The 12,388-nt window shown below is 39.0% G+C and overlaps 2 protein-coding genes across 5 annotated transcripts in view; one reads left to right on the top strand and one right to left on the bottom strand.

Moving 5' to 3' along the window:
* Positions 1-6,496, top strand: part of lin37 (lin-37 DREAM MuvB core complex component) — a 24,022-nt gene extending 17,526 nt beyond the window's left edge. For both annotated transcript variants that reach the window (XM_076281190.1, XM_076281191.1), the window contains exons 7-10: positions 1,888-2,048; positions 5,350-5,481; positions 5,612-5,685; positions 6,002-6,496. In XM_076281190.1, coding sequence (XP_076137305.1) covers positions 1,888-2,048; positions 5,350-5,481; positions 5,612-5,685; positions 6,002-6,080 — 446 coding nt within the window. In that variant the 3' untranslated portion in view covers positions 6,081-6,496. The remainder of the gene's footprint in view (positions 1-1,887; positions 2,049-5,349; positions 5,482-5,611; positions 5,686-6,001) is intronic.
* Positions 6,490-12,388, bottom strand: proser3 (proline and serine rich 3). Of its 3 annotated transcripts, XM_076281189.1 has the most exons (9): positions 12,319-12,388; positions 10,966-11,020; positions 10,747-10,868; positions 10,224-10,423; positions 9,490-9,989; positions 9,168-9,345; positions 8,725-8,893; positions 7,840-7,921; positions 6,490-7,721 (listed from the first exon to the last, which is right to left on the bottom strand). In XM_076281189.1, exons 2-9 carry the CDS (start codon positions 10,998-11,000, stop codon positions 7,673-7,675), a joined length of 1,335 nt encoding a protein of 444 aa, XP_076137304.1. In that variant the 5' UTR covers positions 11,001-11,020; positions 12,319-12,388; the 3' UTR covers positions 6,490-7,672. The 3 variants fall into 3 exon arrangements, 1 of the variants encoding a protein (XP_076137304.1); XR_012986302.1 differs by lacking the exon at positions 6,490-7,721 and having other exon boundaries at positions 8,725-8,853; XR_012986303.1 differs by lacking the exon at positions 6,490-7,721 and having other exon boundaries at positions 7,860-7,915; positions 8,725-8,853.

Raw genomic sequence — 12,388 nt, 5'->3', positions numbered from 1 at the left:
CCAGATTACCCTCTGAAGTTTGTCAGCTGCTGTAAAAAGCAAGGAGTCAAGTGTATTTCTGCTAGTTGGAACTGTCATGGTAACCCTTGCCAGAACATCAACCAGCCAGATGATAACAGGAGTGAGGGAGTGCAGGGGAGTTGGATGAGGTTTGTTCAATTTTAAACGGATTAAGTAAGTTTTGTTTTGTAATTGTTCAATAAAACCACTTGTTATGGATTTTTTATGGACTAGGAGTCATTTTTACTCAAAACTAATGGCTGGAATAGATTCCACACCTCTAAAAAACCCTAGTTAGACATCTCAAAAGCTAATATTGGTTTTCATTATTTTCGCCCAGACCCTCTTGATTGGCCATGCAGGTGTTTCCCTGAGGATTTGGCCGTGGATAAATTGGGAGGTGTTATTAGACACCTATAGGAACACAGTACCACAAAAAAAAGCTATTGCTAAGAATTTTTTTTTTGCAGATTAGCGAAAAAAAAAGCCTAACTCTCCCGAATGACTTACCCAAATCGTCACTGGTGTCTAGTCACTGTCACTTTGTCTGTTCAACGATAATAATAATAATAATAATAATAATAATAAGCTTTATTTGTATAGCACCTTTCATACACAGAATGCAGCTCAAAGTGCTTTACATTTGAAGCATGTAACAAAATAATAGTCAGTCATTATCAATCACATTTCTTCATTGCTGGGGCCGTTTATGATCCACTCAGCAACATATCAAAGATATAGAAAATGACATGTCATAAGACTGGCAGCCTTAACCCTCTTACCCCCCACAAGCACGCCATATGGCAACTGTGGCAAGGAAAAACTCCCATATTCCAGGAAGAAACCTTGAGCAGAACCTGACTTAATAGGGGGAGCCCATCTGCTTCTGGCTGGCTGCGCCCTCCAATAGCAGCAGATGTAGAATAATCTGAAAAAGTAGTCTACAGGATAAGACGAGTTAACTAAAAGCTTTCCTGTACAGGTATGTTTTCAGATCTTTTTTAAAAATATTTACTGAACTCGCCTGCTTGATGTACAGAGGCAGGGTGTTCCATAGTTTGGGGGCATAATGGATAAAAGCAGCTTCTCCACTTTGTTTGTGGAGCACTTTGGGTACGATTAAAAGATTAGAATTGGATGATCTAAGTTTCCTTTGTGGTTGATAAGATATTAAAAGCTCAGAGATATATGAAGGTGCTGTGCCATTCAGAGCTTTGTAAGTAATTAACATAACCTTAAAATCAATTCTATAGGAAATAGGGAGCCAGTGCAGTTCAGCCAACACAGGGGTGATGTGTTCTCTCTTCTTAGTCTTAGTTAAAAGTCTAGCCGCAGAGTTCTGTATGAGTGCCAATTTCTTTAGATGTTTTTTGGAAAGACCAGTGAAAAGTGCATTGCAGTAGTCTAACCTGCTAGTGATAAAGGCGTGAATTAGTTTTTCTGCATCTTGTTGAGTTAAAAAGGGCCGCACTTTGGCAATGTTTCTCAAGTGGAAATAAGCGATATACAGTGTTGCCAGATTGGGTTGAGTGGTTTCCGCCCAAACACGTTCGAAAACCCGGCCTTTTCTGGAAAAAAACGGCCAACAGCGATTTTGTCACAGAAAAAAACATTTAACCCAAATTTTATCTGCTTGCCTAAAGCTTTCCCCCCCCTGCCCGACGTAGTCAAAAAAAGCCCAATTGTGGCAACACTGGATATACATTTCTCACTGGAGCACTTAACTATTTTCAAACGGAGTGTACTATATTTCTTATTGCCATGCAAAAGCTAAAGGGATAGAAAACAAAAATGTCAAAAAACTTTTGCACAGTTATGTTTGTGTATACCATATCTTCAAACAATATACCATACTGTAAACTTGTCACCATTGAAATCTTTTTAAAGATGCATACATCATCAAGCTGTTCGACCGCAGCGTAGACCTGGCACAGTTCAGCACCAGCACTCCTCTTTACCCCATCTGCCGGGCCTGGATGCGGAATAATCCTACAGTACGCGATCAGTCTTCTTCCCCCAGTCCCCCTCAAAGCATGTCTGATGAAGAGGTGAGTTCATACCTCCTTTTGTCTTCCTGCTGTGTGTCTTGTTATTATTATTATTATTATTATTATTATTATTATTATTATTATTATTATTATAATAACAATAATAATTATAATGTTATTGAGAAACAAGACAGGTGTTTGTGTAGTTTTATTTAGTCTGTAGTAGGAGAAACTGTGTAGAGTTGTAATTTGTTTTTCTTGTTGCTCAAATTCAGCTAAAGTGTCCCCCTTCATTTGAATATATATATGCAACATAAATATTAATTTCTACATTTACTTAAACAATTCAAGCAGATATGCCTTACTTTTTCTGTAACTTTCATTTAAATGCAGTGAGCGTCTTTGGGGACAGTTGTAATGTGTTTGGGACAGTTGCAAGACTAGGCGAGTACCGTTTTAGCGTGTCAGTTTAAAGAGGTAAAGTAAAATTCACGGCACCAGCCATGCTTTCTCCTGAATGAAATATTGCTGTATAAGACGTTTTCTGTATGTTATAGTTATTACACTCCAAAGTCTACAGGTTTCAAAATGCCAGTGAAATAATACAAACCAAGTGTGTCACATTGTAGCAAACTTTGCTAGTCTAGCCAACTGTATCTACTGGCTTGCTAGTAACCGGCAAGCTACGTTTGCTAAGTACAACTGACTGCTATGCGTGTTAGAACTAGAAATGCAGTTTTGTGATCATTACATATTGTCTGAGTTTAGATAGGACCAGAGAAATTATATAAGTTACAACCGTCCCCGTGTTACCCACATATCTCTACATCAGTGTTTCTCAAAGTGTGGTCCGAGACCAGGGGCCCATTGCACAAAACTAGGATAAGAGATTAAGCCGGGATATCTTGGTTATCCTGGCTCAATTTATCCGTGATCCGGTTGCACAAAAGTGGGATAGAGGGCAGCAGGATATGTTATGGTATAAGTCACCATGGCGATTTATTCTGTGGAGCTAGCCTGCTCCACCGTGAGCCGTGAGTGCGCACTTATCCAGGATAGGTTTCACCTGGCTTGATGAAGCGCAGCTTAGTAACTTATCCCGGATATCTTAATGCTGCTTTTGTGCAACGGGCCCCAGACGTAGTAAAATATAATATAGCCTTCTCTGATTGTTTAACACTCTGTAAAGCGCCATGAGACATGTGCAATGTTTTGCCGCTCTATAAGTGATATCTAATTTTAATTGAATTAAATTTAAAATAATGAGTTGTTTGCAACATTGAACCAATTTGTATGTAAATCCAAACAGTTTTGTAACACTGCATATGTAAACTATGCCAGTTTAAATTATATGAATCCTCTGACACAATAAGCAAGGTGGAATGACAATAAGTAAGGTGGTTCATTGAGTAGGCCTATTGTGTAATATACTGTTGAAGTAGGTCTACTTTCTTTTTTAGCTAGGTATTCCGTGAGGTTTTTTTATTGGTTAAGTGATCCTTGGTCTGAAAAAGTTTCAAGAGAAACACTGCTCTACATTGTTTGCTGAAGTAGCTAGGGCATAAAAAAAAAAATTCTTGGGTTCCGGTTTCCGACCGACCCTGTCAATTTATGTGCGACCCAAATTTATTTTATGAGCTTGGGGAAGAAATAACACTAAATATATTAAATAAATCCACAAATAAAAGGCGAACTATAATTACATTAATTACCCCTTGCGTTATGTATAGGGATGAGCGTATTCTCTCTTTTACAAAGTAGCCTATGCACAGCTGTTCACGAAGACGATTGTTTTCGTCACTTACCAAGGCACTCGCAATTTTGTCCAAACACCGCAACTTTTTCGCAAATTTGTCCAATCATCGTAGTTTCACCGTGAAATTTCACCTACCACAACAGTCCCTCGCGCAGAATATTGAGCCAGATGGCACACTTACTTCTGCACCTTTTGCATATGACAACAAAGACTGCCCTAACGTGTTCGTTCCTCTACAGTTTTGATGACAATAAATAGAAGGCTAACGTTAATGATCTGCTTACTTGCATCTCTCAACCTGGTGTTGCTAACCTACCTAGGCTATGAAAGTAAGTTAATTAAGGCCTACTTGGTTTACTGATTTTTGAGTAGGCTATGCAACCCATTGGCAAACGTTTACCTGGATATGTCCTTTTAGCTTATGTCATGTTTGCTAGCTTGTGGGCTTAGTTTGAGTAGTGCTACCAAAATCATAGAAATTAATAAAATTGCAAGACATTTACCTCTTCTATGATCCAATAATGATTTCATTCGAGTTGTTTTTTTTTAACATTTATTTTAACTAATGACATAGAAGACATTCCCAATTGCATCCACATATCGTAATGCACTATGCAAAAAGTGATTTACACTCGTAGCCGAACACAGTGAGATGCAAGCCTTCCAATCCACTCAGAAATGTACTTAGGCTACTCTCACGTCCTTAAAGGGGCAGGCAGTTAATTAGACGTACACCACCAATGTAATGACATTAAACAGAAGTGTAGTCAAATAGTTTAAATCAATATGAAATTACTAGATACTTACTTGGCTATTAGTAATTATGCAGGCCACAGACTATGAATTATTAAAAAGATATGAACTTAATATGAATTACAAAATATATGAATGTATTGAAACATATGACATGATGCCATCTCTTTAGGTGACTGTCTTTTTTGGACAGTTCTACTATAATGCTTTGTGAATGACCTCAGTCAAAGCATTTTCACAAATAAAGTAGGCCTACTTTGATTTTCTGTAATCCTTACTGTATACCTTTGATTATCCTTTTTAATAAGCATCAAGATTATCAGTGTGATTTTGGTCTTACTAACCTTAATTGCCCTAAATTTAAACTATTTTTGCAATTTTCACTTCCTCCCGCAATTTCTCCACAAGAAACAGCTAAAATCACCGCAACTTCCATCCAGGCATTTTAGGTCGCAACAGTCTCAAAAAACCTCGCGAAATCCTGGTGGGATTGATTTTCTACCTATCCCTTACTGCCACTGGGGAAAAAAAACCCAAAACAAACAAAAAAAAAAATTCCTACCGACCCATGGCCTCAACTGACAACCAACAGGAACCAAACCTTTTTTTTTTTTTTTTATGCCCAGCCAAGCGTTGACCATTGAAATGAATGGGGGCGGTACTTCCTCTCTCTTCAGATCTGTAATACCTCCTTGGTTATAATGCCCTGCTCAAGTGAGTTGAGATATACAATCTGTACATTATAAAACATATTATATAATGGTTCAGTACCATTTCAGCTTTAGTAAGCCCTGAACTACTGAGGGATAGTACCTGACTCCAATCCAAATAGTACTCTTTTGAATTTTGTAGGTGGTTGACATGATAAATGGTAAAAGTCAGACTGTATACAGACTTCCACCACCCACTACATGTCCCGTCAACTCTTCAGGGGACCCCGTTAATCTGAGGATACCGCCTATTGTAAAGGCCAGTCCCACAGAGGTAAGAACCAGTATGCTGACAATTATGTTTCCTCTTTTTAAATTTGATGATTACATTTGATTTATACAACGTTCAAAATCAATATTTTTAATCAAATTTATTTGGTATGGGTCATTTCTTCTATTTACAGGGTACAGATGCAGCCTCCAATGCTACTCCGCTAATATATAACCATATGGCTCGATGGAAGAAAATCAGACAAAAGTAAGTTCATGACTAGTGCTGTCTGTTGCATAAAAAGACAACTTGTGACATTAGTTCCAGTGGTGCAAAGGCTTTTCAATTTATGATGAAGTGAAAAGTCCCAAACAAACAAGTCTTAACTTATTTAGGCAAAAACACTTTAAAATGTCCATACATTTATTGGATAACTGGGGTATACGGTAATTAAGAGTCTTTAACCTCTCCTAATATGTAAAAATACTGGACTTATATTTGGAACCAGCAAGCATCTGCCTTATTTTCCTGATGTTACTTCCTTAAACTAAAACATTGCAATTGTTGCTATATATTTTTTCAGGTGGAAGGAGTCCTCTAACAAAAACCAGCTGAGATATGCCGAGAGCATTAAGATTTTGAAGGACATGTATGATCGCTAACATCATCCATTCGGATGGCGGAGGATGGACAGTAAAACAGGATGGACTGATAACTTCGGAAGAAAACATACCTGTATCTATTTAGTTACTTTTGCTTTTATAAAACATCTGTATCAGCCACCACCTTTGCCTAGTGTTCATGGCGATGCTTTTCATCCTATGCGATGCATTCAATTGCTTGATTAAAACCAAAGATTCTAGAGCACTCTAGAATCTTTGATTAAAACAGACATTAATTTAAATGTAAATTGTGTAAGTATGTCCTATAATTTGAAATGGCAATGTCTGAATAGCACAATAGTATACTGTATATCTTTCAAGTGTCAGTTAAAAATCTAGATTATATCACTGTTTTGCAATAGTGATTACATTTTAATTTAAAGGTTTATGCATATTAAATCCATTTCTAAATTTGACTATTGGAGTTTAAGTTGAATTTTGAATCAATCCAAAACAATTCCATGTAAAATCTAGTTCAGATTCAACTATTGTCGATTGAGCTCAAGAGCCATTCAAATTATGCCACTCCTCTCCAGACAGATTTAGCTAGAATGTTTTATGAATTGGCCTGGGGCCGAAGCTGGTACTGGCTTAGGGTATGCTCAGGTTTTCTCACTGTTTCTGACAAGAGAAGTTTTGCAGACCACTTTTTCAATTAGATGAAATACAAAATACTTCACCCACGACCCACCATACAGTTGTCCTGAAAAGGGAAATTAATTTATGACTCCAATAACTCCTACTCTGTTTTATATTTTTTAATTTACATGTAAATCAGGTTCCTCGGCCAAGTATACTTGTGTATACAAGGAATTTGGTCTCTGCATTTATCCCATCCGTAAATTAGTGAACACACAGGGCACACAGTGGGGTAACTCACCAACCCGGAGCAGTGAGCTGCCTTACTACAGCGGCGCTCGGGGAGCAGTGAGGGGTTAGGTGCCTTGCTCAAGGGCACTTCTGCCGTTCCTACTGGTCGGGGATCGAACCGGCAACCCTCCGGTTAAAAGCCCAAAGCCGTAGTAGGCCACGACTGCCTGTTAGAAATTATGTGCAACATTCTAAAACGGATAGTTCCTGTCCTTGATTATGATTGGCAGAATTGCGTTCGATGCCACTGTAAAAACCCAAACCCAACCCTTCATATTGACTGCATTTCATTCTATTTTACTTCTTGGCAGAAGAATGATTATCTATGAATCAATCATTAAATTTCTTGTTGCGGTCCCTTAATTTTCTGAAATCTTGCCAGGTATATGTAGTAACCATTTAAGAAAAGCTGTTAGCCCCGCGAGGTCATAGGTTCCAGTAATTTTAGAACAACTATGAGGGGTTTTAGGCAATCTGCTTCGTGTCATGGCTAAAAGTGTCCCATAACTGTTCTAAAATCAGTGGAGCCTACGGCCTCTAAGGCTTATTGCTTAAATTTACGTGGGAACAGATCTCGTTTGTAACCCTGGGACTACTTCTACACAAACAAATCACACAAATACTACTACTAATATCTACAAAATATTTACAAATGTTCAACGTTCATAATTTATTTACAATATATTAAAATCATACAGGAATGTGTGCAAGATTCTGAGATTTCAGAGGGGCTGCTTCTCATGCCATGCTTCAAGCAACATGTCCATGTCACTATGAGAAAAATATTAGATTATAAGATGATTGTACATACAAACACATAAAAAAAAATAAAAAAAATGAGTGCACAGATGAAGTAACTTGTGACAATCAGCTGATAATTGGTTCTTACCATATGCGCTGCTTCACCCAGCCTCTCTGTTCTCGCAGCACCAGCAGCAAGGGATCATCCTCAAACTCCAGCTCATCTGAATCTACCAGAATTCATATACTAATCATGAGATGATGCACAACAATGATCATCACAAGAAAGTAGCAACTTAGGTGCTGTCAACTTTTGGGTATGAAATTTGGCCTGTTGTCACAGTGCTTCCTTTTTGTCATCACCCCACCAGAAAATGCTGGTTCAGATTCTTAACCAGACAGACTAGCAGTGCCAGGCAAACCTTCCAGCATAAAGGCATGATCAGACAGCACACTGTTTTTGCAGTGAAAGGAGTTGTCAGCAAGACCCCGAGCGCCTTGAATTGAATTCCTTTCATTCTCAGTGGAAAATGCAATATTTTAAGAACCTTTTTGGTATTAAAATATGTATTGATTTCACTCAGTTAATGTATACAATCTTTAGTTTGTTAGTTATTACAAGCAAAAGCACAGTTAAGAGAAGTACAGTTGCGTCAGTGAAAAAAGAAAAAGCATGATGCGCCTCGCGTTTACACTCTGCAAACTGCCCCCTGTCTGATCAAGCCCTAGGACCAACATATTACATGGTTGAGTTTCCTGTTATACCCAAAGCAGACACTCCTCACTGCCTGCTAGAACTAAAAGGAACTTTAATTTGTTATGTTTTAAAAGACAGAATGATAATTCAGTATTTTCACAGAAATGGCCGTTACAAAACTCTGTCCAATACCTTTTTCTATGCAAGTAAAGGTCAAAGTCAAACCCTCCGTGCAAAGCATGAAGCGTTTATACTCAGTTCAAGGTGGATGGCACAGGCTATGAGACAGCCCTAAACCTAAAAACTGTATTATATAAAGTCAAACTCACAGCTCACCTTCTGCTTCTATAAGAAGCTTATTAATGATCTCTGAAGGTCTCTGAAGTCTATGAGGAGTGGTTAAGGGTTGTGGTGGAAATGATTGAGTGTCTTCAAAAGAGTCAGTGCTTGACATTCTGGTAGTATCTGCTGATCCAAAATCAGGAAAAAGAACTTCAGACACCACCTGTGGAGGCAGAAGAAAAGCAATGCAGGAAAACAGGAGTGACCCTATTCTCTGTGTTAACAGCTAACTGAAACATTGTCCAAACACCTACTGCAACATAATTGTTGATTAACACTGGAGGACTAAATAGAACAATGTCATGCCTATGACTGATTCATGAAAATTAGATGTGTACCACAACTATATTTCAGACCTGTAGGGAACACTGTATGCATTGCAGCATCATGTAAATGGGGAAAGTCATAGGGAAACCAAGTAGCTGGATCATACTGACCATTCCAAGAGTGCTTTGTAGAGGAGAGGGGGATAAAGCCGAAGCTTCTCGTCGTCTTGCCTTGTGGGAGTCCTTCCGCTTGAGCCTCTTGCCATCTTGGTCTCCTCTGAGTGCAGGGTCAGACTGGTCCATATGTCTACCGAGTGTAGGGTCAGACTGTTCCATATGTCTGCCAAATCTACAACACAACACATACAGTGTGGTTAGAATTTAGTAATAAGCAAAGGAAGGAATTCATTTTTATAGCACATTCATACAGAGGCTTGTTGTATTTGTTTAATGAAAAAAATATTCTGTACATTTTCTTTCAAAACCTACCTACCTAGAACTTTTTTCTCTACTGGAGGAAGTTCCATTTATTTTCTTTCTCGTCTCAGCCTCTGTTCCTACCCGCTGTGACATGACACCTTTTCCTCCTTTCCCACTCTTCTTAGAAATAAGACAGTGTCCCTCTTTGTTTTCAGGGAGGTACCGATGAAGAGATGAATGCGATTTGTTGCGATGGTAGTCAGGTGTATTTTTGAAGTTAAGCTGATCTGTTGACAATGGTGTGCATGTGGCAGTATCAGTGGAACTCTTCCTCAGATGCTGCTTACTCTCCTTGGGTAGTAACATGGGAGAGCTCTGGAGAGGACATGGCAGGATGTCGTTGATGTGGGATGTACGTGGAGAGATGTGGTGCTTAGGCTGGAACTGAGACAGACTGGGGTGTGGAAAAGTAAAAGGAGGAGGGGGTTCCTGAGTACATATGTCAGATGAAGCTTGTGCCATAGTGCCAATGACCGTACTTGAATGGTCCCTTGTAAGCAAGTTCTTTTGAGTCTGGAAAAAAACGCAAAGCATTTTACTCAGTCTATTGGTAATCCCAAACCTTGTGTTTCTTTCAACTAAATCATTGGTTCCTTTACTTGCAACCACCATGTGGTAAATTGAGAGATGTCAGAGTAGTGAAGTCAGAGCATAGTTGAGGAAGGCATAAGTTAGATAAATGACAACCTCTCTTTAATTAAGGTTAAAGAATGACAAATCTAAGCAGGTATTATTGGACTCCCCTACCTGCTGTAACAGGCTGCAGAGTGAGCCGTAAGGGACTGGCAGCTGGAGATCAGACTGAGGCTGACGGCCACACTGCTCCATCTTCCTTCTGAGACGCCACTGGTACAGGATATCATCCTCTGGCTTCATACCCGAAGCCAAATAGCCCACTGCTAACGTTTGCGTGGGTGTGAGGTATTTGGAGAAGTTTGAGTTTATGGCTGGGAGACAAGTGGGTGGACGAGGGTAACCCAGGATTACATGAAAAGATTGAGAAAAAAAACAAGATTCTGTAAAAAATCACTTGTTCATAAAACCACAATGTAACTCACAAACCACAAGTCATGAGCACACTGCGCCCTATTTTTGCAGATTTCACAAGATACTTTTTCTTTGGAACCAGATGTTTTAGCATTGTACTTTTTAAGATATTGCTTTACTAGACCTGTCGTCATCAGTCAACAAAGAACTCAACATATAAAGACCTCCCACTTGTATTTGTCTACACCAGTTCTCTGACTTTCAGAAACACACCAAAACTTACCATGGTCTGAGCAGTGTAAGCTGTTCTCCAGTGGTTTACCTATGTTCTCCAAAGACAAGTCGTCAGAGCAGCCCAGTCCCTCAGGGCTGACCAGAGGTGAATCATTACTGAGGGAATGTGTGCTGATGAGAGAAACCCAAAGTTAGTCCAAACCATTTTCTTACATCTATAGCTAGCATTCAAAGTTGCAGTAATGTTTGGTGGAGAATTATTTCATACTTCACATCCAGCAACCTGCTGACTTTATCCTGCATCTTGAAATTCTCAGGCTCAGCTGAATGAGAAGAATTGTATGGGACACAAAAGTCAGTATGTGGCAACAAAAATATACAAGTGATGGTATATTATATTTCTATAGCCATAAAGTAGACAAAGCAGAGACTTTAATATTGGCCTTTTCAATGATCTTTTCTTTGTTACTTCATGTTTTTTTTACACTGCCTGTCATTTTTGCAATAGAAATACTGTCTACACAATGCAAATAATGGCAAAATGCATCATCCACATGGTCTGTACAAAGTTGTGCAGATTCTGCAAGTGCATAAGACTTCAACAACAGATAAAACATATACAGTGCTTTGGGGACATCCAAACACACAACCAAAACTGTATACTGTATGCATGCCAGCCAGTGTCTGTTTGCACTGACATCATTTCATAGGTGGTGCAAGGGATCTCCAACCCTTTTAACTTTGAGACCTTGACCTTAGATTTATGAATATGTTCTTTGAACCTCTTGCTCTTGGCGAGCTACTCAGAAACAGGTGGGGAGCTGGTAGATCACAAGCTACCTGTTGTAGGCCCCTGTCCTAGGGTGATGTGCCTCCCTCTTGGCCTTATTCGGCCTAGTGGTAGTAGTAGTGGGAAGGAAAATGTATTCTAACAAAAAAAAATCAGCTTTGATCTGACAATGTTGTTCAGAACTTAGTCAAGACCACTGTAAATTTAAGCATCTAGGGTTACTTTAGGGTTAACTAAAACTTTTGAGTTAACAACTAACACTACACTTTAGCTGCATTTACACTAACAAGGCTTGATGCAGTTAAGTAAAAAAAAATCTCGGGCAAAGCACGCCACACGTCCATATGACACTGACATGGTTTCTGTCCACACAAGGTGGTTCAACTGTTGTGGGTAAGGGACTTCAGAGTAGGTGGATGTCGGAAGGCAACTGCAAGTTCCACAGTTGCTCCATCAACATGAAATTGGTCATGACGTCCAGCGCATCATCAGTTGGGTTTGATGACCATCAGAGAGCAGCAAGTTAAGTTATCAAAAAGTTACGTAGTCATAACGTTAGTGGCGACAATGAAACAACATGTACATGTTACAAACAGTGTAACGTTTATAGGCTATTAGGCTAACTCGAAATTGATGTGGTTAATATGAACTTCAAGACAAAGTACTCTGCTAATAAAGTTACGCTAATAACTAACGCCATACAAACATAAGTATCTCTATACGAGGCTACCTGAACGTTACCGTTGGTGAATCTACTCGACTTCGATGGTTAGCAATTGATAACATATCATAAAACTGTGACTTAGATGACTGTTAGTCGCACATTCTTACCTTGTCTCGGCAGTCAGCAAGTAGCCTTGTGATGTTTTAACGTTACCTAGGAGGATATTAACGCTCCAAG

The sequence above is a fragment of the Alosa pseudoharengus genome, unplaced genomic scaffold, assembly GCF_046254945.1.
Source record: "Alosa pseudoharengus isolate Yale_2024_CS ecotype anadromous, Long Island Sound unplaced genomic scaffold, YU_APseudo_1.1 YU_APseudo_1.1_scf_12, whole genome shotgun sequence".
Lineage (NCBI taxonomy): Eukaryota > Metazoa > Chordata > Actinopteri > Clupeiformes > Clupeidae > Alosa > Alosa pseudoharengus.
The sequence above is the reverse complement of the archived record's forward strand: the minus strand, read 5'-3'. Positions and strand labels throughout refer to the sequence as shown.

Coding starts and splice junctions, on each gene's coding strand:
- proser3 (XM_076281189.1), bottom strand. CDS start 11,000: ATGCAGGATAAAGTCAGCAGGTTGCTGGATGTGAA. Junction 10,869..10,965: donor AGCAGGTTGCTGGATGTGAA/GTATGAAATAAT, acceptor TTCTCTCATCAG/CACACATTCCCTCAGTAATG. Junction 8,894..9,167: donor TACAAAGCACTCTTGGAATG/GTCAGTATGATC, acceptor CTGCCTCCACAG/GTGGTGTCTGAAGTTCTTTT.